This window comes from Moschus berezovskii, chromosome 11 (genome assembly GCF_049115385.1).
Source record: "Moschus berezovskii isolate FMDL1 chromosome 11, NW_MosBer_1.0, whole genome shotgun sequence".
Taxonomy (NCBI): domain Eukaryota; kingdom Metazoa; phylum Chordata; class Mammalia; order Artiodactyla; family Moschidae; genus Moschus; species Moschus berezovskii.
Window position 1 is genome coordinate 57,229,141 of NC_142470.1, and position 27,838 is coordinate 57,256,978.

General features: G+C 41.1%; 1 protein-coding gene across 1 annotated transcript in view; it reads left to right on the forward strand.

Annotated features, from left to right (window-relative positions):
* Positions 1–27,838, forward strand: part of DNAH6 (dynein axonemal heavy chain 6) — a 301,941-nt gene that overhangs the window by 152,726 nt on the left and 121,377 nt on the right. Inside the window, exons 40-47 of the mRNA XM_055400589.2 lie at positions 3,025–3,156; positions 7,277–7,448; positions 8,384–8,530; positions 9,141–9,214; positions 11,217–11,371; positions 20,480–20,711; positions 24,431–24,583; positions 26,043–26,183. Coding sequence (XP_055256564.2) covers positions 3,025–3,156; positions 7,277–7,448; positions 8,384–8,530; positions 9,141–9,214; positions 11,217–11,371; positions 20,480–20,711; positions 24,431–24,583; positions 26,043–26,183 — 1,206 coding nt within the window. The remainder of the gene's footprint in view (positions 1–3,024; positions 3,157–7,276; positions 7,449–8,383; positions 8,531–9,140; positions 9,215–11,216; positions 11,372–20,479; positions 20,712–24,430; positions 24,584–26,042; positions 26,184–27,838) is intronic.

Consider the following 27,838-nt stretch of genomic DNA (forward strand, 5'->3'; position numbering starts at 1 on the left):
GTCTGACTCTTTGTGACCCCATGAACTGCAGCATGCCAGGCTTCCCTGTCTATCACTAACTCCCGGAGCTAGCTCAAACTCTTGTCCATTGAGTCGGTGATGCCATCCAACCATCTCATCCCCTGTCATCCCCCTGTCCTCCCACCTTTACTCTTTCCCAGCATCAGAGTCTTTTCAAATGAGTTAGTTCTTTGCATCAGGTGGCCAAAATATTGGAGTTTCAGCTTCAGCATCAGTCCTTCCAATGAACACCCAGGACTGATTTCCTTTAGGATGGACTGGTTGGATCTCCTTGCAGCCCAAGGGACTCTCAAGAGTCTTCTCCAGCACCACAGTTCAAAAGCATCAATTCTTCGGCACTCAGCTTTCTTTACAGTACAACTCTCACATCCATACATGACTACTAGAAAAACCATAGCTTTGACTAGACAATCCTTTGTTGGCAAAGTAATTAATATGTTGTCTAGGTTGTTCATAGCTTTTCTTCCAAGGAGCAAGCATCTTTAATTTCATGGCTGAAGTCACCATCTGCAGTGATTTTGGAACCCAAAAAATAAAGTTTCTCACAGTTTACATTGTTTTCCCATCTATTTGCCATGAAGTGATGGGACTGGATGCCATGATCTTAGTCTTCTGAATGTTGAGTTTTAAGCCAACTTTTTCACTCTCCTCTTTCACTTTCATAAAGAGGCTCTTTAGTTCCTCTTCACTTTCTGCCATAAGGGTGGTGTCATCTGCATATCTGAAGTTATTGATATTTCTCCCGGCAATCTTGATTCCAGCTTGTGCTTCATCCAGCCTGGCATTTCAGATGATGTATTCTGCATGTAAGTTAAATAAGCAGGGTGACAACATACAGCTTTGATGTACTCCTTTCCTGATTTGGAACCAGTCTGTTGTTCCATGTCCAGTTCTAACTGTTGCTTCCTGACCTGCATACAGATTTCTCAGGAGGCAGGTCAGGTGGTCTGGTATCCTCATCTCTTTAAGAATTTTCCACAGTTTGTTGTGATCCACACAATCAAAGTCTTTGGTGTAGTCAATAAAGCAGAAGTAGATGTTTTTCTGGAACACTCTTGCTTTTTCAATGATCCAGCGGATGTTGGCAGTTTAATCTCTGGTTCTTCTGCCTTTTCTAAATCCACCTTGAAGATCTGAAAGTTCATGATTCGTGTACTATTGAAGCGTGGCTTGGAGAATTTTGAGCACGTGGTTGGCCCAAAGGAGGTGGAGACACTCAGCCCATGGCTAATGGCTTTGATGTTTCTTACATGTGTGCTCAGTTGCTCAGTCACATCCAACTCTTTGCCACCCCATGGACTGTTGCCTGCCAGGCTCCTCTGTCCATGAGATTCTCCAGGCACAAATACTGAAATGGGTAACCATTTCCGTCGTCAAGAGATTTTCCCAACCCAAGGATGGAACCCATGTTTCTTGCATCTCCTGCATTGCCAGGAAGATTCTTTACCGCTGCACCACGTGGAGTTAAGGCTTCATTCAGCACATGAGTGGTGGAAAGGAGGTACAGACAAACACATAAGTCAGCCCATGACATATGGCTTTAATGTTCCTATGTGTAACTTTATTCAATCTATATTGAGTTCTCACCATGCTTCATTCATGAGATTTATAGATAAGTGTCACATCCCTGGCCTCCTTAGCTTCACAGGATAGAAGAGCATGTGTCTGTAATGCAGGATTATATAATGTGGAGAGAGACTGGAGGGAGGCAGGAGTGGGAAGTGGGTTGATGATCAGAGTATCTTTCCCAGAGAAGGTGATATCAGAACAGGATTTTGCAGGCAAGGCAGGGCAAACCAAGGAAAGGGAGCTATTTGCATCTCAAAGCAGATAGTTTGGAACGCTACTTGCCGGGTGTAGAATACTACTTGCAGGGTGTGGAATGTGGGCACCAATGCAACAGGAGAAGCAGAGGTCAGACCAGGGGATCATAGTGCTGTGAAGAAGAATGCAGATTTATCTTCTAAGATGGGGTCCCCAACCTCCAGGATCTAATGCCTGATGATCTGAGGTGGAGCCCACGTAATAATAATAGAAATTAAGTGCACAATAAATGTTATGCTCTTGAACCATCCAAAAACCATCCCCCACATTGTAGGTGGAAAAATTGTCTTCCACAAAACTGGTCCCTGGTGCCAAAAAAGGTTGGGGACCACTGGTGTAAGTCATGGGGAACCTCTGAGGAAGCATCATAGAAAAATCCCCTTGGCTTCAGGGAAGGTGTAGACTAGAGAGGAGGCAAGATCAGAGGCCTCTTGGCCTCTGATACTGTGATATCAGATACTGACCAACTGAACATGTTATAGCCAGAGGCTCGCAGGAACCTAGCTCTGTTTTTCCCCTAAGAGCAATGGTTCAGGGTGCATTAATTCAGTGTTCCTGGTGATTTTATAGAACATAACTACCACAAACAATAAGAATGGACTATTCTTACCATTTGCTGAATGAAAGTACTTTAACCTAAGGTAAAAATTCTTACAATTTTTTAAAATTCAATTTTTACATAGGAGTATTTCTACAAGGTCAGTAGCTGCATGACCTTGAGTAACTTATTTATCCATCTGGGGCCTTGATTTCTTTTTTTCATCTATAAAGTGGAGGTAACAACAAGGATCTCCTAAGGTGGTTGTGAGAATTAAGTTAGATAACATGCAGGAAAACACAACACAATATTATCCTATGATGGTGGTGTTGTTGTTTAGTCACTAAGTCTTGTCCAACTCTTTTGCAACCCCAAGGACTATGGCTCACCAGATTCCTCTGTTCATAGGATTTTCCAGGCAAGAATACTGGAGTGGGTTATCATTTCCTTCTCCATGGGATCTTCCTAATCCAGGAATCGAAGCCAGGTCCCCTGCATTGGCAGGGGGATTCTTTACCACTGAACTACCAGGATGTCCTGTGCTAGGTCCTCCAAAAATCTTGGTTGAGTCCTGCCATTGGGATGGGTAGATGTCATCTCCATCTTTGCTGGGTGACCCAAGTGGATTTCTTTCCATCCAGGACGTAACGATCGTATCAGCATGTGCACCTCCAGGTGGTGGCCGCAACCCTGTGACCCCTCGCTTCATCCGGCACTTCAGCATGCTCTGCCTCCCGATGCCCTCAGAGCACAGTCTGAAACAGATTTTTCAGGTGAATGTGGATTCCAATCTGGGCACAGGGGGTAACGAAAATTTATTTGTTCCAAGGCTCACACAATCAGCACAGCCTATTGTGTTTCTAGGGAGCCCATCCATCCTTGCCTGATCAGAAACCAGGTAAATACAGGGGCATCTGGGCAGTAGCTGATAGGCATTTGTATCATGACCTTCTGTGTTTATAGTCTCAAAGGTAGTCTTCTAAATGAGGAAAGAGTGTCAGAACACCTCCCATACCTATAAGGAAGGCTGTATTCTGGGCCCTTGACTCTCAGGAGATCTCATCCCCACCTAGCTCCCACCTCGGTGCTCATCTCGGTGCTCGGGCCATGTCTGTGTCCACCTGCCCAGCAAACGCCAGCCCCAGTAACCAGCAAGTTCAAGCTCAGCATACCTAACCCAGAATTCATCACCCCTGCCGCCCCCACCCTCCCAAGAGAAACAACCACTGGTATTTCTTCCATCTGTACAAACTTCCCCAGGAGACCACTTCTCTGTCCTTTAAAAGGGGTAAGGAACTGTGTCTGCCCTGTAAGTGCTCGGCAGAAGTGTTCATTAAGTACATGGCTTTATTCTGAATAGAATGATGAGAGACCTTGAAGCAGCATGACCAAAGTGAGTATGTCATGCCAACTATTAATAGCAAAGATGCTTAGAGGAGACAGCCGGTGAGCCGAGTTCTGCAGGGTGAAATTGACAGAGGATCAGAAACACACAGGTGAATGTGGTCACAGAGGCCAGAAGGGGTAATGTGGGCATCCAGGTAAGTTAAGACAGGTGACTGGTCAGGAGAAACTGGCTTTGGTGACCATAGCCCAGGACTAAGAGAGGCAGTGATGCTGGCATTAACCAGCCTCTACATTTACCAGCATCTTCCTCTCCTTCCAATGGGGCCTTCTTAGAGGAGAGAAAGGACCAGGCCCAGCACACCCACAACAGTTTATGGAAAGTAGTTTTCATATTGAAATAGCTTACATCCATGGGAAATTATTTTTAATAAATTTGAAGTCATTCCAATAAACTGTTTAGGATCTCAGACCAAAAGGATACACGAGAAATGCCACATTGGAAAAACTTTTAGAGAGTACTTTAGAATAGAGAGGATGGGAGCTTATCTCCCATAATTAAGCAGCAAGTAAAGAACGTGACAGGAAGCAGGTAACAGGGACCAATACAGGTATTAGAAGACTTTTTAAACCCCACCCTTTTTGTTGAGTACCTTTCTGTATATATTCTAAAGTCTGAAATGAGTGATTCACAACCATGCTGTCCTAACACACCCTTGTGGTGTGATCAGTGGTGAGGGAATGTCCCAAGTAACTTATGCCTGATGATAAAGTACTGAATTTGCAAATTATTTTACATTTTAATAAATTCAAGCAAATTCAGTTATCCCAACAACAGCAACAACAACAACAACAAATGGCATTCTTAACTCATTCCAAAATACTTTCTTGGGTGGGAAGAAGATAGAGTATGGGCTCCTGGAAATCAAATTGATCCGAACCCTCAGCCTCCTGCCGCTGCCTATAGGAATGTTACATCCACAGAAATGTGTCACTTATAGGAGCATCATGCAACAAGTATGTCACAGCTGAAAATGAGCAGCAATTGCTTCTTCCTGCTGTAACTTAGCGGAGAAGGAAATGGCAGCCCACTCCAGTACTCTTGCCTGGAGAATCCCAGGGACAGCGGAGCCTGGTGGGCTGCCGTCTATGGGGTCGCACAGAGTCAGACACAACTGAAGGACTTAACCACAGCAGCTGTAACTTTGAGGCTAGTATTTAAAACTCGCACTAACCAAGGCCACAATGGAAATGAAAAGCAGCAAAACTGAGATTCTGGGGGCCGCTAAGTTAGACTGTATTCACATGGGAACATGTGTTTTCCTCATTACCAGAACGGACTGGATATTTTATCTGTAGAAGGAAAGGACTTGGATTCCAAACTTTCTTTTAATCACAACCCATCTAAGCAGAGTTCAAGAGTTCACAGTCCACCTTTCCTGTCCTTTGTGATTGTGTGGAGAAGGAACTTGGGGATAAACAAGAGTTGAAAAAAGCAAAATCAATAAGTAAAAGTAAATTTGTTGATAGCAACACAAATAAACTGATTTATGTTTACTATATAAAAGAAACCTATGAGTCTACATAGTATTTGTATACATATATGATTCATAATATTGGAAGGACTGATGCTAAAGCTGAAGTTCCAATACTTTGCGAAGAGTTGACTCACTGCGAAGAGTTGACTCACTGGAAAAGACTCTGATGCTGGGAGGGATTGGGCAGGAGGAGAAGGGGACGGCAGAGAATGAGATGGCTGGATGGCATCACCGACTCGATGGACATGAGTCTGAGTGAACTCCGGGAGTTGGTGATGGACAGGGAGGCCTGGCGTGTTGTGATTCATGGGGTCGCAAAGAGTCTCACACGACTGAGCGACTGAACTGAACTGAACTGATAATGTTTTTAATCCTCTGTTAGTTCTAAAACAATGAGTAATATCACTACTTTCTTGAGAGTCTATTTTAAGTTAGTTAACACACATACGCGGGGAGAGTCCCATTAACAATGGGTCACAATTTGGATTATGTACAGTTGTAGGTGAATCAAGAACCACAGTTCACACGCATTTTAGTTGTTTATCTGCTGGAATTTTTTGTGCAAAAATATGCATCACTATATATTCTGAAGGTAAATTGAATAGCACACAACAAATTAAATTGATAATGTTGTCACTAAATTAGATGTAAGGCATCTGGGATCTTAGTTCCCTGACCAGGGATCAAACCCACACCCCCTCTACTGGAAATGCAGAGTCTTAACCACTGGACCACCAGGGAGGTCCCTGAACTTAGCTGTAAATTCTAATTAGAAAGATATAACAGCAGTGATTAAAAGCCATGATTAACTCCATAAAACATTACTAATGTCCTCATGACAAAGCCATCTTTCCTTAAACTGTGGAAATTCTGTCTTTGTCTTATATGCATATTCTCAGTAAAACTTTTAAAAGTTGCCAAACATGTCATATAAGTCAGATCTTTGGACAGAATACCGAGCTGTAATCCTTAGTAAACCCAAGAGCCACCTGATAGTTTTAATTTATGAATATCAGTTTAATAGCCCTTCATTCATTCACTAAAGAAATACTTGATGAGTATCAACCATGCGCCAGATGTTGGTACATCACTTTAAGCAAAACAGATGCCACCCCTGTCCTCATAGATCTTCTACCATAGAGACAGATAATATAGATAAATGAACTAACATATATGTAATTATAAATATATACTTTATATATATATGACTGTACTTGCATATATACAACTGTTATTGCATATTTACAAATGTATGTAAAATACTATATTTGTATATATACAACTGTTGTTGTTCAGTCGCTAAGTCATGTCCTACTATTTGCAACCCATGAACTGCAGCACCCCAGGCTTCCCTATCCTTCACTATTTTCCGGAGTTTGCTCAAACTCATGTCCATTGAGTCAGTGAAAGTGAAAAAGAAGTTGCTCAGTCATGTCCAACTCCTTGCAACCCCATGGACTGTAGCCTGCCAGGCTTCTCCATCCATGAGATTTTCCAGGCAAGAATACTGGAGTGGGTTGCCATTTTCTTCTCCAGAGGATCTTCAGTAGGACTGCAGTAGGACTTTGTTGTTTATCTCTTTTATAGACAGTAATTCATATATGCTGATCCCAAGTGCCTGATTTGTGAAAAGTGTTAGTTGCCCAGTCATGTCCAACTCTTTGAGACCCTGGACTGTAGCCCACCAGACTCCTCTGTCTCTGGAATTCTCCAGGCAAGAATACTAGAGTGGGTAGCCATTCCCTTCACCAGGGGATCTTCCCAACCCAGGGATCAAACCCAGGTCTCCTGCACTGCAGGAGAATTCTTTACTGTCAGAGCCACCAGAGAAGCCCAAATGCCTAATTTATCCCTTTCCCCAGAAAAGAAGAATTTTAACACCCACATGTCCTTGCACTGGAATTTGGTTTTCTGCTATTATTAGAAAAAGTAACATCAGGTCTGGAGTATTTGAAAGATAAATTTTGATTAAAAACATTCCTACCCTCTTATATTGCATTTCTGGTTCTAGGCCATCTTAAACGGCTTCCTGAATGACTTCACACCAGCTGTAAAGCAAACAGCATCCAACATTGTGGAAGCCTCAGTTGAAATCTACAACAGGATGAGTGTTGATCTTCTGCCAACACCAGCCAAGTCTCATTACGTCTTTAACTTGAGGGATTTATCTAAATGTGTGCAAGGTAGTGTATGGAACTCTCGTTCCCTGGCCTGCACCCTCCTTCCATTTCCATTCACCCTTCCTTTCATATCCCTGCGTAAAAGTGTATGTACATGGGTGTCTGAGATTTGCCTGGAAATTCCATTACAGTATCCCTGTCTTACTCACCCTCCACCCCCACCCTTCACTGACTACTTCACAACTTTCCTCAAACCACCATCCCATTTTTCACTCCTGGTTGGTGGCCTGTCTTCTTTTTCACTGAAGAAAAAAGAAAAATAGAATCAAACCAAAAGGGTCTCCCCTTCCAAATCTCCCAGACACCCTGCCCCTGCCTACTCTCCCACTGCAGTGGTTCAGCTGTCCCTGCCCTTAATATATGCCAACAGCCCCCCTACTACTGAACCCATCCCCTCCTGCTGACTGTAGGATTTTTGCTTTTATGCATCCCCCTTCTCTTCTGCATTGTCAGTGCTGCTGCTTCTGTCAGATCATCCCTAACAGCATACAATTCTGCTATAATACCTCCCATCTTAAAAGACACAATTATCTTGGGACTTCCCTGAATGTCCAATGGTTAAGACTCTGCCTTCCAATGCAGGAAATGTGGGTCCTATCTATCCCTGGTCAAGGAAATAAAATTCCACGTGCCACAGTGGTGTGGCCAAAATTTTTTAAAACATAAAATAAGCTACAAAGATATTAAAAATAATAATAATAGTTCTCTTTAGGCCCCATATCCCCCTTCTGCTACCCTCCTCATTTTCACTGATAATGTGTCCCCAGTTTTACTTTCAAAAAATGAGGTCACAATGATTATATGTATATATCCACTGGGGAACTACCCATTTCCTTTAGTGTGGGATAAAGTTGAACTTAAGGATTTTCTCATTAATTAAACTATCACTAGATATTCCACAATTGTAGTTTTTCTTTTCTCCCTTTCTGAAAAAACAGGTATTCTTCAGTGTGACCCAGGAACAATAAGAGAAGAAATACAGATCTTCAGACTCTTCTGCCATGAATGTCAAAGAGTCTTCCATGATCGTTTGATTAATAACGAAGATAAGCACTATTTCCATGCTATTTTGACAGAAATGGCCAGTAAATATTAATCTTTATATCAATCTATCCTGCTTTTTTTAGTTAGGTTTTTTTCAGGGGTTATTTTTATTGTTTTAGTAGAAAAACAATTTGTTTTTTAATCTTAGCCATTAGATGACCAAGGAGACACAATTTGGTTTCTAAAATGAGCAAAATAAATTATAATCATTCATTAGTAAAAGTTTTTTTCTTCGATGACCCATGTACATAACATGTGAAGCATTATGAAAATCATTTGATTGACATTCAGGAAGGATTAATATTCCTAATTCAGTATAGAATTTTAAGTAGAGGAGGGAAAGTAAAAAACAAACAGGCATTTTGTCAGGTAAGAATCCAGGATACTTCTAAAGTATTTATTTATTAATATGTATTCATATGTTATTTAATAAAAATGATTATTAATAGTAAATATTCTTAATCTTAAATTCAAGAGATTATCGATGAAACCAAAGTGGTGTGGTATTAACATGGGCTTTCTCTCAGTTTCATGTGTATTAATTAGGTTTCTAAGTAAAGTACCAGGGGCAGTTATTCTGTATATCTTACCATTAATACCCTGCATTCAAGCTAATCATTATATTAAAAATTGATTTTATTTCTTGAATAGACAAGCATTTTGGAATTGCTATTGGCCTAGAATATTTTTTGACTAGGCCCATCATATTTGGAGATTTCATTAAGGTAAGTGTGTTGTAGTGACTTGACTACATTTGAAGTTTATAAAACATTTACTGTTTTCTAGTTCAAGTTCATATTCTACAGGACCTTTGCAAGACCTAGACAGGGGGGTGAGGGGTAGTCAGCAAACTATGGTCCATAGTCCAAATCCACTCACTACTTATTTTTGTAAATGAAGTTCTATAGGAGCACAAGACCCATTTGACTCTGTCTTATTTATCTGGTTGCTTTCTAATGACCAGGCAGACTGAAGTACTAGCAACAGATACTATATAACCTGCAAAGCCTAAAATATTTACTATATGGCTTTTGAGAGAAAAAGATTGCTGACTTCTGATCTAGTTACATTCATTTTGATAATAGTGAATCAGAGACTGAATTATCAGGTATTCCATTTGAAAGGAAGCAAAGAAGTTTAGTCTCTTAACTCAGGACTGGAATTCTCTTACCATATTCTATGTAGCTCTTCAGACTCTGCTCAGATATTTCCAGTGATGAGAAATAATTAGTTAGCAGTTCTGCCTTCTTCATTTCAGGGTAGCTCTAATTAGTAGCAAAATTTTCCTTTTACTAAGTGCCTCAGTCCTGGGTGTTCAGTGGAAGGATTGATGCTGAAGCTGAAACTCCAATACTTTGGCCACCTGATGCGAACAGCTAACTTATTTGAAAAAACCCTGATGCTGGGAAAGATTGAGGGCAGGAGGAGAAGGGGACGACAGAGGATGAGATGTTTGGATGGCTTCACCGACTCAATGGACATGAGTTTGGGTAAACTCTGGGAGCTGGTGATGGACAGCGAGGCCTGGCATGCTGTGATTCATGGGGTCACAAAGAGTCGGACACAACTAAGCGACCGAACTGAACTGAAGTGCCTTAAGTCTGTCCCCGCTAATAACATCTACATGTAGGCCTTAATTTTACCTTCTAGACCTATCTAGAATACACTTCTTATAGGTGAATAACCTTATTCTAGGTTAAAAGACTCCTATCTAACTAACTACCGTACCTATGTTGACAGGCAGCCATCTTGTTTTACCAAGCTGACTCTGGCTTGGGCACACACAACACTACTAGTGTCTCTGAGAAAGCAAGGGTCATGTCAGTTTAGTTCAGCCTAAATCCTCAGTTTCCTACACAGAGCTGCAGCAGTGGCTCTCAACCAGTGGTGTTTAAACAAACGAATGGATTCATCTTTATATTTATGCAATATCTCACCACTCTGGTAACCCTAGACAACAAAAAAATGGTAAAAATAAACAATCTATTCTATGAACTGTATCTATTTAATGTTTCTTTTTAAAAGTTTAAAGTTTATTTTCAGGTGGTGATTATATTTCCTGTGTGTTTCTAATGGTGGTATTATCTAATGGGAAAATGAAGCAAAGCAAAAAGAGAAGTTGGACTCTTCTTCATTGCTAATGTGTATTGTAGTCAAAGGTTTCAAAAGAAAATGTCCCCAGGCCAATTGCTTTGGCAAAGACAATAAGTTATCAATAGGTCCAAACAGGAACTCAATGCCCTGTAGTTTATACCAATAACATTCTCAATGATTTATTTAAACAAATGACTAGTATGTAAAAACTACATTTAGTTCTGGCATGATTTTTTAATAAAACGGTCTGCCAAACCTAATTTTCAACCATTTCGCTTTTCTGATGTCAACAGCCTAGAAGCAAAAGTATGAAACCAGAATTAATTTAAATGAGAGAGAAGTGAGAAAATTTTTTAAATTATTTCTGAACTTTTGTGTGAATTTTATTGCAAAGATCATTTGAAATTCCAGTGTCTCACTTGAAGAGGTTGAATTCAATGAATTTTTCAGTTAACCATGAATATCTCAGTTGCTTTAATCCCATTTCCTTTGTTTTACAGCCCTACTAGCATATATAAGCAAATGATTAAATAGAAATAGAAATAATAGCTCCTCCTAAGGTTATGTATATTATATATGTTTATACATCAGAATTGATCCAACTTGGTTCTTATCCAATAAATCATCTTCTAGTTTGGAGCAGATAGATCTGACCGGATTTATGATGACATGCCTGATATGGAGAAAATCGCAAATGTTCTACAGGACTACCTTGATGATTATAACCTTATAAACCCCAAAGAAGTAAAGTTGGTGTTCTTCCAGGATGCTATAGAGCATGTTTCAAGGTAAAGTGCCATCAAGTACCCAATAATGCATTGATCTATTTTCTTTTATATTAAAAGGTAAGGATTAAATTATACGAACTCTTTAAATTGACTGCTAGATGGACAAAGGTCTATTACCAAATCTTGCTATAACTTAAAAGTTATTTTTTATATCTTTAAAATATACATGGCATGAACTTTGTATGCAATCTCAGAGGTCATTCTTTTTGCAAAATATTAATAGATTGTTCTTGTTTTGAAAATGTCCTGTCTCATTACAAAACAATTTTTAAAATCTAAATGTGGTTTACAGAAATATAGAGTAGCCAGGCTGATTTAACATGCATGCCTAAAGAAATAGGAGATTTTGCTTTGTTTGTAGCAAAACAAGTCAAATGCAAGGACCATAGATTCCATCTGCTTATGAGTCTGACTCATACCCACTGCAGGTATCCTGTGAGAGTTATCTCTGATGTCTAGGTATCGAATCTGAATATCTGCAGTCCTTGGGGCACACACAACTTTTTGAAGTGGCTCTTTTCCTGTTGAACAATTCTGAAATTGTAAATATGTGTTAAAAATGTTAAAATGACAAGGTTATACTGTATAGCACAGGGACTTATATTCAATATCCTGTGACAAACCATAATGGAAAAGAATATATATGTGTGTATATAACTGAGTCACTTTGCTCTACAAAAGAAATTAACACAAAATTGTCAATCAACTGTACTTCAATAAAAAAAATTTTTAAGTGTTGGAATGACCCTTCAAAGGTAAGTTAAGATCTGCTCCCCGTAGCTTCTGGTACTCACTCCATCTTCTGGAGTAGTATTAATGATACCAGTGGCACTGAGTGTGAATATAAACCATGATATGGAATATCTCATTTAACTCCGGTAACACTTGTCTGTGGCTCAGTATCATGATCTTTCTAAATATAAGGCTCAGAGAATGTTCCAATGGTCTGATGCTATATAATAATCCACTGTAATACTTAGTAGCTTCATTTATTCATTATTTCTCATGGGTCCCAGCCATTCTTCCCTGGGATCTCTCACACAATTGCAATCAGACAGCGCCTAGAATACCTGGCCCATCTCTGCCTCCATGTGGACTCCACTGTCTCTGCGTGGGCAGCATGGGAGTGTCAGAACTTCTTACACGGTAACTCGGGGCTCCAAAGGCTTGTGCCCCAAAAGACTACCAGGCTGAAGGCAAATGGCCTTTCACAACACAGCCTTGGAAGTTACTCAGCATTGCTTCTGCCATACTCTCTATCAGGCCAAAGATTCATAGGGATTCACAAGACAGGATCAGAGACTCTACCTCTTCGTAGAGTCAAAGCAAGTAGAATCAGAAACTTTTCTGCAGCCAGTTTTGGATAATATTGTGTGCCACAGAGAGATTTAGTCAGTTGTCCCAAGCCCTCTTGCTAGTGAGTGGCAGGCTGAGGATCATAAGCAGTGTTTCAGGTTTCCCAGGTGGTTCAGTGGAAGAGAACCTGCCTGCCAATGCAGGAGGAGAGTTGGGAAGATCCCCTGGAGAAGGAAATGGCAACTGGTAAGAAGGAAATGGCCCACTCCAATATTCTTGCCTGGAGAATTCCATGGACAAAGGAGCCTGGCCAGCTCTAGTACATGGGGTGCAAAGAGTCAGACACAATTTAGTGACTGAACAACAGCCTCTAGCTGGCCAGTGACAGGCTACAGGGATCATACCCGGTCCTTAGATTCTAGCTTCACTGGTAGATGCCTCGGCCCAAAATGGGCCTGTTTTTCCTACCAGGTCCTCCAAATACTTGAAAATCATTACCAAGCTCCTCTTAGCTTTACGTTCTCCAGGCACAATTATCCCAGATCTTTCACTGTTTCCTGTTAGCAATTATTTCCAGCCTTCAACATACTGAGCCCTTTATCATTTTTCAATGTTTCACTTAACATGTGATAAGTGAATTTGATGTAGCATTCTGTGGAATAAGCTGTGCAAAATGTGTGTGAGGGCAAGATTTCCCATAGGCTACTACCATGGAAGACAACAATTGCTTTGTTTCCCTTGTCAACTATATTTTAGTGTTGGACCTTATTAAGATTGACAAATCTCCATAATTTTTTTTCTATAGCCATAAGCAAGCCAAGTCTTTTGTGCTTCCAATACTTCTGCTATTTAATTAACTCTAATTCAAAGATTTATGTTCATCACAGCTCAAGGGTTGTAAAATACAATAGTTTATCATTGGGTTGTCAAGATACCACTTGCTTCCCATCTGCCCCCTGCCAAAATATCCACAAGCTTTCTCCTAACAACTTTTATTCCCATGGCTCAGGCAGTCCCTAAGCCTGAAAGAAAATAAATTAACAGTAGAATCCTGGTCTGAGAAACTTCCTGAAGAATAGACCAGACGATAGGAAAAGTCAGCTTAATTGTATTTATAACCTCTCTTACTTTCATGAATGGGAATCACCAGGCTACTTAAAGTTTGCTTAAATTATTACAGAAGGAAATTAAAAACCATTTGTAGAATGAGGGAGATTTGGTTTTCTGGCAAAAAGGACTGCCATGTGAATAACAATGTAGATGTTTTCACTAGAGAGGATTGGTAGTTTGGAATTAGAGGAAATAAGAGCCTTCAAACACCGACTGCTGATTAGCAATGAACAGGGCTTCCATGGTGGGAAGCAGTTTGGGGGCAAATACCAAATATTCAGTAATATAACAGATAGTACATTTCCATTTGTTAACATTGTAGGCTTTTGTTGCACTGAATAACTGAATAAAAGCTTTCTCAACTCAGAAAAAATTAGAATTAACTTCAGAGCCTGTGCTTTCAAAGAGCAGTTTGCATCAGACAATTTGTATGTTGCTGCTGCTGCTGCTGCCAAGTCACTTCAGTCGTGTCCGACTCTGTGTGACCCCATAGACGGAAGCCCACCAGGCTCCCCCGTCCCTGGGATTCTCCAGGCAAGAACACCGGAGTGGGTTGCCATTTCCTTCTCCAATGTGTGAAAGTGAAGTCGCTCAGTCGTGTCCGACCCTTAGCGACCCCATGGACTGCAGCCTACCAGGCTCTTCCATCCATGGGATTTTCTAGGCAAGAGTACTGGAGTGGCTTGCCATTGCCTTCTCCGAATTTATATGTTACGTGACCCCAAAGTTGTCATCTCACTCCAAGGATGGTCAAATGGATCTCTCTATAAAGCCATTAATGGAACTTCCCTGGCAGTCCAGTGTACTTAAGACTCCAGGCATCCACTGCAGGGAGCATAGGTTTGATTCCTGGTCTGGGAACTAAGATTCCTAGTGCTGTGTGTCATGGCCAAAAAAAATTTTCAAGTAATAATAAAATCAAACGACTAATTAGGAAATGTATCTCTTGCCTCTACAGTAGAGAAAATGTAACTTTGGAGGATTCTCAATGGAAGGAGGTTTTTATCCATTGATATGTAAATTGACAGAAAAAAAATAACACTAGGAAGCAGATGGACAAGCCATTTGTTTTCTCAATCTCAAATGGAAGTAACAAATTACTATAATGTAAATGAAACAAGGAAAGAGGAACATAAATAGTGCAAGATATTAATAATATTCAATATTTATCCACTGTAGCACCCTGATGTATTATGGGAAAAAGTAACAAAACTTTGGGACATATCCATTGAACCCTCAATTTTATACTCTTAGAGGTAACTGAGGAGATATAAGCAAACAGATGATCTAAAGTGTCTTCTGTTAGGTGAATGTGTGATAGAGACATAGCAGTGGAGATGGTACCTGTGGGTCTCAGTTGCTTTGGGGGAGGAATTAGCAAAGGATCTGTCGACTGGAAAACTAAAAAACACTGTGAGAGCTGTGAATTAAGTTTTATCTTGGGAAAAATGAGGACCATAGCCCCAGAGACAGCCTCTCAGATAACTCCAAGGAACTGCTCCAAAGAGGTAGGGGGGAAGTTAGTATGTATGTGATTTTAGTGAAGGGGGATACATGCAGTGCGGCACACATTTTGACAGAAGGCTGCTGCTAGTCACAAGGAGCAGATGTCTCCTTTAATGATTTTACTGCTCTTCTAGATATGAGAAGATATAATAAATTGAGTTCATAAAATCTCCTGAAAATAGATATCTGAAGGCCAGTCCTACCAGTTTTTCCCAGAGCACAGAGTGCCTCATTCCTGATTGTAGTGGAAATTTCTAATAATGTACTTTCACAGCCTTGAGAAATTCCACAGAAATAACACCTGAAAAAACAGCATATATTAAGAAACTGTGTTAATGATTATCTTTCATGTTTTTCTTAAGAATAATCTCCTTGTTACAAACCCCAAGGCCAGACCCAGAAGGGAGTATGACTGGGAGCATGGACCTTGGAATACTGGGTCAACGTTAGCTATGAACGCTGCCTACGCACTTGCTGATTGTTCCGGAGACTATCCCAGAAGGGAATGACCTGGAGTTAAACAAGGAGATCTGGACTATGTCAATGTGGTGTCTTGAGAAAGATAGATCAAAGAAAGTTTTGTAGTCTGCAATTAGAAATAAAAGCTGGACTCACAGTGGACTCTGCACCTCAGTCCAGTAGAGGCTGCAGGTCCCCTGACCCATTGCACCAGATTTTGTGTTCTGTTTTCATTCTCATCTCTCGCTCCCGGACCTTTAGGGCAACACCTGATCTCCACCCTGAACTCCTTTCAGGGTGTGTTGAAGGTCAGCAATGGCAGTGACAAGTGACTCCATTATTGTAGAACCAGATGGTAACCATCAGTTTTTAGCTGGCATTCCTAAGGAAAGGAGCCACACCTTTTTTTTTTTTTAAATAGCCAGATGGTAAATATTTTAGTCTCTGCTACAGTCCCTGTCACACCTATTCAACTCTGCCATTATAACTATCATGAGAATGTCCATAAGGCATTATTTATCAAAACAATCACAAAACAAAATGTGATGTAGAGTTTAAGTCCATTTTTGCGAACACACACATACAACTCAACAGACATAAATTTGTTTATGAAGCACTTACTATAAGCCATGAAATTAAAAGAGGCTTGCTCCTTGGAAGAAAAGCTATGACCAACCTAGACAGCATGTTAAGAAGCAGAAACATCAGTTTGCCGACAAAGGTCCATATAGTCAAAGCTATGATTTTTCCAGTAGTCATGTACAGATGTGAGAGCTGGACCATAAAGAATGCTGAGTGCCAAAGAGTTGGTACTTTCAAACTGGAGAAGACTCTTAAGAGTCCCTTGGACAGCAGGGAGATCAAACCAGTCAATCCTAAAGGAAATCAACCCTCAACTTTCATTGGGAGGACTGATGCTGAAGCTCCAATACTTTGGCCACCTGATGTGAAGAGCCAACTCATTTGAAAAGGCCCTAATTCTGGGAACGACTGAGGGCAGGAGGAAAACAGGATGACAGAGAAGGAGATGGCTGGATGGCATTATCGACTCAAAGGACATGAATTTGAGCAAACTCCGGGAGATGGTGAAAGACAGGGAAGCCTGGCATGCTTCAGCTCTTGGGGTTGCAAAAAAGTTGGAGACGACTTAGCAACTGAACAACAACTATGAGCTCACACTATTCCCATGGAGAACAGGACAGCATCCAGACCCTCACAATGGAGTGTACATGCGGTAAAGGGTTGGCAGTGTTTTTTTCCTATCAGTTACAATGATCATATTTTACTTTCTTAATTAAAAAAGTAATAAAGCCATTATCCTTCTCAAATATTTGAACCTTTTTTTTTTTTTTGGTTATCAGCATTATGAATTAGAAATAGATAAAGAAGATAAAGGATAGAAAGATGTTTTCGTTAAAAAAACAGAGACTGAGAGGGAGAAATTAAACCTGTTTTTACATTTCTCTCATGATTTTCTGGGTTTTCCCCAATGGCTCAGTGGTAAAGAATGTACCTGCAATGCAGGAGACTCAGGCTCAATCCCTGGGTCAGGAAGATTGCCTGGAGGAGGAAATAGCAACTCACTCCACTATTCTTGCCTGGAGAATCCCATGGACAGAGGAGCCTGGTGGGCTACAGTCCGAAGGATCACAAAAAGTCAGACAAGACTAAACACACAACAACATTTCATGATTTTCTAGTTTCTCATGATCCAGTTGGGGCTTCCCTGGTGGCTCAGATGGTAAAGAATCTTCCTGCAATGACGGAGACCTGGGTTCAATCCCTAGGTTGGGAAGATCCCCTGGAGAAAGGAATGGCAAATCACTCCAGTATTCTTGCCTAGAGAATCCCATTGACAGAGGAGCCTAGCAAGCTATAGTCCAATCTGAGATTTTCAATGATAACTTTTCAAAGAAAGTTTTTACATTTGCAACTTCTTTTTAAGGAAAGTTTACTGACCTTTTAAAATATTTATTTCATTTATCTGGCTCTGTCGGGTCTTAGTTATGGCTTGTGGGCTCTCTCATTGTGTACAAAGTTAGTTGCTCCTCAGCCTGTGGGATCTTAGTTCCCCCACCAGGGATCAAAGGTGTGTCCCCTGCACTGCAAGGCAAATACTCAACCACTGGACCACCAGGGAAGTCCCTACATTTTTATCTTAACAGTAGTGAACTTGACTCTCATACAAACTGCTCACTTTTATACTGACATCCTTTCCCCTTTCTTGAGTGTTTGAATTTTATTCATGCTTCTCTATATACCTCAAGGAACCTTTTAGGATAGGTTTGCAGGTGGTTTATTCTCTGAGAAATAACATGATAGCTTTCCCTCTTAAGCACTGTGGAATGGCATCTTGTAAAAGAGATGCTTGAGGCCAGCCTATAATTATTTGACCCCTTAGAAGTAATCTAGTGTATCTATGTTTTAGATCCTCACACATATTTCAGTTCAGTTCAGTCGCTCAGTCGTGTCCGACTCTCTGCGACCCCATGAATCACAGCACGCCAGGCCTCCCTGTCCATCACCAACTCCTGGAGTTCACTCAAACTCATGTCCACAGAGTCGGTGATGCCATCCAGCCATCTCATTCTCGGTCGTCCCCTTCTCCTCCCACCCCCAACCTTTCCTAGCATCAGAGTTTTTTCCAGTGAATCAACTCGTCGCATGAGGTGGCCAAAGTATTGCAGTTTCAGCTTTAGCATCAGTCCTTCCAATGAACACCCAGGATTGATCTCCTTTAGAATGGACTGGTTGGATCTCCTTGCAGTGCAAGGGACTCTCAAGAGTCTTCTCCAACACCACAGTTCAAAAGCATCAATTCTTCGGCGATCAGCTTTCTTCACAGTCCAACTCTCACATCCATACATGACCACAGGAAAAACCATAGCCTTGACTAGACGGACCTTTGTTGGCAAAGTAATGTCTCTGCTTTTTAATATACTATCAAGGTTGGTCATAACTTTGCTTCCAAGGAGTAAGCGTCTTTTAATTTCATGGCTGCAATCAGCATCCTCAGTGACACACATATTTAGTTATGTCTAAAATGTAGATTTCTGTTTCATATATTGATTCATGTATGCATGCCAAGTCGAAAGTTTTACTCACTCCGTCATGGTGGACTCTTTACTATCCCATGGACTGTAGCCTGCCAGGCTTCTCTGTCCATGGGATTCTCCAGACAAGAATACTGGAGTGTGTTGCCATTCCCTTCTCTAGGGGATCTTCCCAACCCAGGGATCAAACCCGGATCTTTTGCATTGCAGACAGATTCTTTACAGTCTGAGCCACCAGGGAAACCCCCTTGGGAGTAGTCTATTATTTCTACTTTTTAGATGCTCGCAAAATTATGTCTAATATAGATATACAGATTTATATTTCATATATGCATGCATACATCCATTCACTCACACACATGCGCGCACACATGCACGTGCACACACACACACAGAGTTTATTTTATATTTATATCTCTCTTAGAAAACATTGTGTTTTGCTTCTCTTCTTTGACTTTCTTTCCTGACCCTCAGTAACTTCCTCTGATCAATGGATTCAGGTCTGGGGTCTTTTTCTTTTATTTCAAGTCTGTCCCTTCGTTTCTTCTACAATTCCTATAGTGTGGTCTCTTTGATTGCATTTGTTTCTCATAGATTTGTCATCCTTATATTCCATTTTCTCTCGTCAATTTTAATATCATTATATTTTTTATTTGAGTTCTGGGTAAATGCCTTGAGTTTGTCTTCTACTCCACCCATTCAGTTTTTCACCATATCCTATTTTTAAGACCCATCTTCCACTGATGTTTTCACTTTGGCAGTCAGATTTTCCATCTTCAATCAGTTTTTCCTAAACTTTGATTTTTTTTCCCCCATTTCTGAGTGCTTACTCTAGTATCATGACAGCATTTTTTTTAAATCTTTATTGTTAACATGCATCATATATAGTAAATCCACTTCAGATTGTTCCTGTTGATCTTTTCTTGAGCTGCAGTGTCTTTTCTTATGTTCAGTGATTTTTCTGCTTGCTCATCCTTAGAAATTAAGACCTGCTTGCCAATATAATGATTAATGTAAGTCATGGCCTAAATCAGCCAGCATTCCTGATAAGGCCCTTCACACTTTAAAGAAGGGAGAAGAGATTTTTTTTAAAATATAACTGCTTTACAATGTTGTGTTCATTTCTGCTGTACAATGAAGGGAATCAGCTATATGTATTCACATATCCTCTCCCTCTTGAACCTCCCTCCGACCCACCCCTCTAGGTCATCACAGAGCACCAAGCTGAGCTCCCTGTGCTAAACAACAACTTCCCACAAGGTTATCTGTTTCACACATGGCAGTGTATATGTGTCGATCCTAATCTCCTAATTCATCCCACCCTCCCTTTCTCTGCCTCTGTCTACATGTCTGTTCTCTACATCTACATTTCTATTCCTGCCTTGCAAATGGGTTCATCTGTACCATTTTTTTTATTCCTGTATCTAATTTAGTATATTTGTTTTTCTCAATTTTCATGACCAAGGTCAACAGCCTGTAGGAAATGGATGAGAGATGGCTATAAGGAAACCACCAGTGCTTTTCTCCCAACCATGAACCTCAGACATACCCTGTTCTTTCCTGTGGCCTTTGGCTGGGGAATAACCCTCCAGCAGCCACTAGCCTTCCACTCTGGGGCGGGCCCTCAGAGCAGAAGCCACATTTTACCCTGTAACTAAACCTTTTTCTGCTTTGTCTCTCACAGGATCGCTCGCATGATTCGTCAGGAGAGAGGCAACGCCCTGCTGGTTGGAGTGGGAGGCACAGGAAAGCAGTCTCTTACAAGGCTCGCGGCTCATATATGTGGTTATAAATGTTTGCAGATTGAGTTGAGCCGGGGATATAATTATGACAGTTTTCATGAGGACCTGAGGAAGCTGTACAAACTGGCTGGTGTAGAAGACAGAAATATGGTTTTCCTCTTCACAGACACCCAGGTACATATTTAAATAGCCAAAGAGCAAGAACAGGAAAGTGAAGGCTACCCACTCCAGTATTCTGGCCTAGAGAATTCCATGAGTCCATGGAATCACAAAGAGTTGGACACGACTGAGCGGCTTGAACCCAAAAACAAGAACAGGAAAAGGACACGTGTTATAATCGCATGTGCCCTTTGAATAGCTTGTATGAATGATATAGTTCGGGGAATCTTTCCATCTAATAACAGAGTTCTTGGACCTTATAAAATACTGTTATAATACATTTTTACTTCTTTTAACAACTATTACTTCCACCTTTAAATTCTACATAAGAAAATGTAATCAGAGGTTAAGAGCATTAAATTTGGAGAGGAAGGACATAGACAGCAGAAGGTGATAAAACTATTTGTGTGGAGGTAAATATAAAAAAGTAATTCCCTAAGTGAAATCAATTAGGGAGATATGCTTTACTCAAGAAAAGGAAAAAATAGTGGCTATATTTTAGTTAAATTAACTTTAAAGTAGGATTACATCCATGTCTATCACAACCAATTTAACTGATTTTGAATTTATTCTCTAATAAAGTGGCTCAATTGCTAAAGAATCCGCCTGCAATATGGGAGACCTGAGTTTGATCCCTGGGTTGGGAAGAGCCCCTGGAAAAGGGAAGGGATACCCACTGCAGTATTCTGGCCTAGAGAATTCCATGGACTGTATAGTCCACGGGGTTACAAAGAGTCAGACACAACTGAGCAACTTTCACTACACGTCACTTCATTTTCTATATTGATTACACTTGGGTATTTTAATATTAGGAAAAATAAATAACTAATAAGGACCTACTGTATAGTACAGGGAACTCTACTCAATACTCTGTAATGGCCTATATGGGAAAAGAATCTAAAAAAAGAGTAGATATAGGTATGTGTATAACTGATTCACTTTGTTTTACACCTGAAACTAACACAACATTATAAATCAACTACTCCAATTAAAATGTTTAATACATATATATAAATTTTTAAATTAAAATGTTTTTAAAACAGAAATCAGCCAAAGAATAAGTGATAAATCTGACATAAATACTTTAACTTCATTTTAGTTTCAAAAACACTGTAAACATGACTAAGTGTGATCACAAAATAGGAAAAATATTTTTAATGTCTGTTACATGCAGTGAGCTTATATCTGAGTTTGTAAATATTTTTTACAAATGAGAATTGAATATGTGGCCACCACCTGCTCCCCGCCCTGGGCCCTGGTAGCTGCACATGGAGGCACTGCTGAGGACGTCAGTGACCCTTGCTACCTCTGCAAACCTTCTGCAGTGTTCGCAGAGTGCACACAGTTGTTGATCCTGTGGACCCCAGTAGCCTGAGTGGAAGAGACATAACCTTCACATACCACATGCCCCCACATTTGATGCCCTGCCTCACTAGACCTGGAGTCTAACACCCCAGTGTGCTCCAAGCTACAGGTGAAAGTCTTCCCTTACCGAAACCATCCCATGAAATCTGGAAGAAGTGACTGCTTCTTCGAATGCACTGACGCTACTTAAGTCTACAGGGATCACGAAGAATCAGAGGAATGTAACTCCACAGTAAACCTCCTATAACTGGCCCCAAGAAATGGAGATCCGCAAGTTGGCCCACAAAGAATTCAAAATAATCATTCTAAAGACTCTCTGAGAGTCTCAAGAGAACACAGATAAACAATTTCATGACATCAGGAAAGTAATGCAAGAACAAAGTGACAGCAAGTGACATCACCAAGATGGCCATATAGCTCAGTCCCCACTTTGCTCCGCCTCACAAGAACAGCTAACAATTATTCCTGGATAAGACATGGAGAAAGTCCTAGACCATGGTGGTGAGGCTGGAGCATGCCCCTGAGCCACAGAAACCAAGACAGACCACGTTGGAAGGATAAGAGGAGCAGTTACACACGGACCACACTGCCCTACCTCCAGGCCATCACAGCACCACATTAAGACATCTCCCCCGAGCCTACCAGTTCCTCCAGTGGGAAGAAAGAGGCCAGGATGGACATCCTGCTCCCCGGTGTTCTGGGCCACATTGGGGTTTCACTCCAGTCTCGAATCACAGAGATGGTGAGAGACTCTGCAGCACTTGACCCCTATACAGTTGTGTCATAGAAGGCTTGAGGATATAATAACCAGCACTCTGATCACGACAGACCAAGTTCTTACCCTCAGCACCCAAGTAGTGGTCCAAGCCAGCAGCTTTACTCATCTGCAGAGTCAGTCTGACCAAGGAGCTCAGCAGATGCAGATCTGCCTGATTCGAAGTCCTCAAATGAAGCGCCTTGCCAGCCATGGAGCCTGGTCAGGCCCCCCACTCACCCAGGCAGGGGAACTGAGTCACACCCTGCTCTCTGCTGAGTGTAGCTCTTGGCCCTTCCCAGTCAAAGAACCTGACCAGAACACCTGGAAAGCTGTGTAGCCCAGCAGTGCTTAGGAGAGTCTGGCAGGAAGAGCAGATGATCCACACAGCAAAGCCAGTGACCCAGTCAGCCAGGCAGGATGGCTAGAGTCAAGACCACAGACATCCTTGTTGCACATGAAGCCAGGCATTCCACTCTGCCAGGATGGGAAAGCTAATTCCTAGCCCCACCTACTGCTAAGTATAGTACCCAGTTCTGATAGTCTAGGAAACCTGATCAGAGAACCCAGGCAATCACAAAGTTCATCCTATAACCTTGCTCATTCAAAACCAAGTCAGAAGTCCTGTCCAACTGTTCTCAGCCAGTAGCATCACCCATGACCTCAGAGCTCAGGCATTGTCCTCACCCCAAAAATAGACCCTGATAGCAAGTCCCACCTGCTCAAAGACATTACCAGTTGACATGTCCAGAAACCCAAACTGAGCTGACAGGCAAAGAACAATCTCTGCCAAAGTGAACCAGTAAAATCTGGAAGGGGACATCATTTACTCTTCTTCTGGAATTTTATCTCATTCCTGGAAATGGCAAACCACTCCAGCATTTCTGCCTGGAGAATCCTGTGGCTAAAGGAGCCTGGCAGGCTACAGCCCATGGGGTCACAAAGAGTCAGACAGGACTGAGCCTCTAACACTATCAGTTTTTTTTTTTTTTAATTTGCAACATACTTTTCTGTTGCCTCATTTTGCTTAATTCTGTTTTTATTTCTGTGCATTAAGTAGGTCATTCTCATTCATCATTGCTCTGTAAATAGTTGTAATTTTGGTGTGCTCATGGGAGGAGGTGAGCTCAGGGTTATCCTACTTTAACATCTTGGCTGCTTCCTAAGATGGTTGTAGTAGTTCAGTTGCCAAGTTGTGTCTGACTTTTGCAACCCCATGAACTGCAGCACGCCAGGCTTCCCTGTCCTTGACTCTCTCCTGGAGTGTACTCAGATTCATGTCCATCGAGTCAGTGATGCCATCCAACCATCTCATTCTCTGTCACCCCTTTCTCCTCCTGCCCTCAGTCTTTCCCAGCATCACAGTCTTTTCCAATGAATCAGCTCTTTGCAATCAGATGGCCAAAGTACTGGAGCTTCAGCATCAGTCCTTCTGGTGAATACTCAGGGTTGATTTCCTTTAGTATTGACTGGTTTGACCCCCCAAGGTTATCTTCTCTTAAAGATAAAATTAACTCAATGTGAATTTTAGATCATATATTTGCTTTATAATGTATAGGAAGTAAATGTAAAATGGTTAACTAACTTATAATGACCCTTCTGCTTTCTTCTACAGATTGTAGTGGAAGAGTTTCTAGAAGATATAAATAACATCCTGAATTCAGGTGAAGTGCCTAATTTATTTGAAAAGGATGAACTGGAGCAGGTTTTAGCAGCCACCAGACCAAGAGCAAAAGAAGTAGGAATTTCTGAAGGAAATAGAGATGAGGTAGGACATGTCAAAATGGTAAGATTTTGGAAAAGAGGAAGTTGTCTCAGCCTTTTTCCAGTCATCCTCAAACCCTTTTAAGCAGTCCATGGATAGAATTTTTTCAATGTAATTTGTTTTTAACCCGATGTACTTTATTTCCTACATTTAAAGCATTGGTTCATGAGACTTTCAGAGATGGTTAGGGAAAGCACAAAACAGAATCCCTACTACCTACAGAGGGTCATAGTCCTGTCCAAACTGGAAAGCTTCTCTTATCCTTCTTAAATGCAAGTTTATTTCACACACCCCCAGTGCCCTGCCTGAGGAATTCAGTGCTTTTGACTCCGTGTCCTGTCAGCAGGAGGGCTTCCCAGGTGGCTCAGTGGTAAAGAATCCTCCTGACAATGCAGGAGACTCAGGTTCAATCCCTGGGTCCATCGAGAAGATTCCCTAGAGAAGGAAATGGCAACCCACTGCAGTATTCTTGCCTGGGAAACCCCATGGGCAGAGAAGTCTATGGCAGGCTACAGTCCATGGGGTCACAAAAAGAGTTGCACACGACTTCACAGCTAAACAACAACAATAGCCTATCAGCAGAATTAAGAAATGCATTCTCTTTCTCTCTCTCACACACACACACATGCACAAAACACAGCTGCGGTCCACTCTCATTTCTCCAACATTATGCTAGATTCTCTAAGCCACTGTTTGTCTATCTCAGGTCTTTCTCTTCTTTCTACATCTTATCTTTTTTGGCCACTCTTTCTCATATTATCTCTTCTGTGTCCTTTCATGAGAATTCCCTCCACTGCTAGGTCAGGACTTACGGGCACAGACAACTATTATAAGCAGAAGCGACTTTAACATTGGGAGGGCTAAACAAAGGGATGCCACACTGAATTCCTTGGAATGATTATGAAATGACACTGTAGAAGTCAACAGTCAAGGACACTGCTGTGTCTGCCACAGTCATTCTGCTGAGCCAGGAAGCCTCTAACCCAGAATGCTACTACTTTGGCTCCCAAGCCATATGTCCCCCACCATGTTGGGAGCAGCTGAAGTAAGGAGCCACATCCAGTGATAGTGACAACAGGTCCATGCAATTTCTGCTGGGCTCTGCACCTGCAAAAATACTTGCCCTGCACCGTGTCTCTCTCTCCCAGTGATCGTCTACCATACAAAGTTTTGTATGAACACACCTCTCCACTTTATTCAAGAGGTCTCTTAAATTCACTGATGAAGAGTACTCATATCACATCCCAGACCCAAGTTGCAACAGAGTCTGAAAAATATCTTTTAATCTTTCGAGTCTGCATGAGAAGAAGGGACTTGGAATGGGATGTTAAAATAATTCACGCATCCACTCCACAAACTTTTTTTAAATTTGGTATTGGTAGAGTCAGATGCATTAGCCAACACTTCTTTTCATCATGGGTTCAGCCTTATTCTAAATTGAAAGTATCTTTCTTTTTGTCAGGTGTTTCAGTATTTCATCAGCAGAGTCCGTCAGAAGCTGCACATTGTGCTCTGCATGAGCCCTGTTGGGGAGGCCTTCCGGTCCCGATGCCGGATGTTTCCTTCCCTGGTGAACTGCTGCACCATTGACTGGTTTGTCCAGGTCGGTGACATCACAACATATCTCTTTGAGAAGTTGGACTTACTTGACTTTAATTTTTTTTATTAAAGTGTAATTGATTTACAGTGTTTCAGGTGTATAGCAAAGTGATACAGTTACATATATTTTCAGTTATATATGTGTGCTATATATATTTTGGATTATTTTCCATTTAGGTTATTACAAGATATTGAATACAATTCCCCATTGCTATACAGTAGGTTCTTGTTTTTTATCTGTTTTATATATGTGAAAATGTTAGTCACTCAATGGTGTCCAACTCTACAACCCCAGGGACTGTAGCCCACCAGGCTCCTTTGTCCATGCTATTCTCCAGGCAAGAACCCTGGAGTGGGTAGCCATTCCCTTCTCCAGGGGATCTTCCCAGCCCAGGGATTGAACCCCAGTCTCCTGCTTTGAGGGAAGATTCTCTACTATCTGAGCCACATATATATAATTGTATGTATATGTTAATCCCAAATTCCCAATTTATCCCTGCCCCTACCTTTCCCTTTTAGTAACTGCAAGTTTGTTTACTACGTCTGTGAGTCTGTTTCTGTTTTGTAAGTTCATTTGTATCATTTTTTTAGATTCCACATATAAGTGATATCATATGATATTTTTCTTTCTCTGTCCAACTTCACTTAGTATGATAATCTCTAGGTCTATCCATGTTGCTTTTAAATGGCAGTGTTTCATTCTCTTATGGCTCATTAGTATTCCATTTTATATATGTACCTATGTGTGTGTGTATATATGTATATCACATCTTCTTTATCCATTTATCTGTATATGGACAATTAGGTCACTTCCATGTCTTGGCTATTGTAAATAGTGCTGCTGTGAACACTGGGGGGCTATGTATCTTTTCGAATTAGAGTTTTTGTCTTTTTCAGGTATATGTCTGAAGTTGCTTGATTTTAAAAAGGTAACACACTGTCCACTAAGCACTCAAGGGTACTTACATTAGTTTCAAAACCCACTGGGAATTTACTCACATGCAAGGGTTGACAATGACAATCATTGAACAAATGCAAATAGAATTTATAAAGAAGAGGGAACTATTAAATTTGTCAATGTAGAGGTTATTAGTGATTTTGACAAGAGTTATTTCAATGGAGTGATGGGGGAGAAGGTTCAAGAGAGAAGAAGGAAGAGGAATCAGAGACAAATCTTTCAAGGAGTTTTGTCCCAAAGGAGTACCAAGAGATGGGTAATAGCCAGAGGGGTATGTGAGGTCAAGAGAGAAGTATTTTTAAGTGGGGAACACAATCATTTCCATCAGGAAATGACTCAGAAAACAATTATATTGATGGTGCAGCAGTCAGAGTTAGGCATAGCTGGACCAATGTGACTGAATAGGCAAGAAGGGATGGGATAGTTACCACTGAAGGGGCTGACCTGGGCAGGGAGCATGCACAACTCACCCCAGAGCATAAAATGCAGGTAGAGGGGAAGACAGGGTGAAAGCTCACTGAAGTTCTGTTTGCATTGCTTCTATATTTTTAATGATGTGGGGAGCAAAGTCATGAATGGTGAAGAGGAGAGAGGAAGTGTTAGCAGTCTTAGGAAGTAACACAGGGTGTGAAATACTTGGGGGGATACAGAAGTGATGGGTGAGACAACAGAAGTTTTTCTGGACTGCACTAAAAACTCAC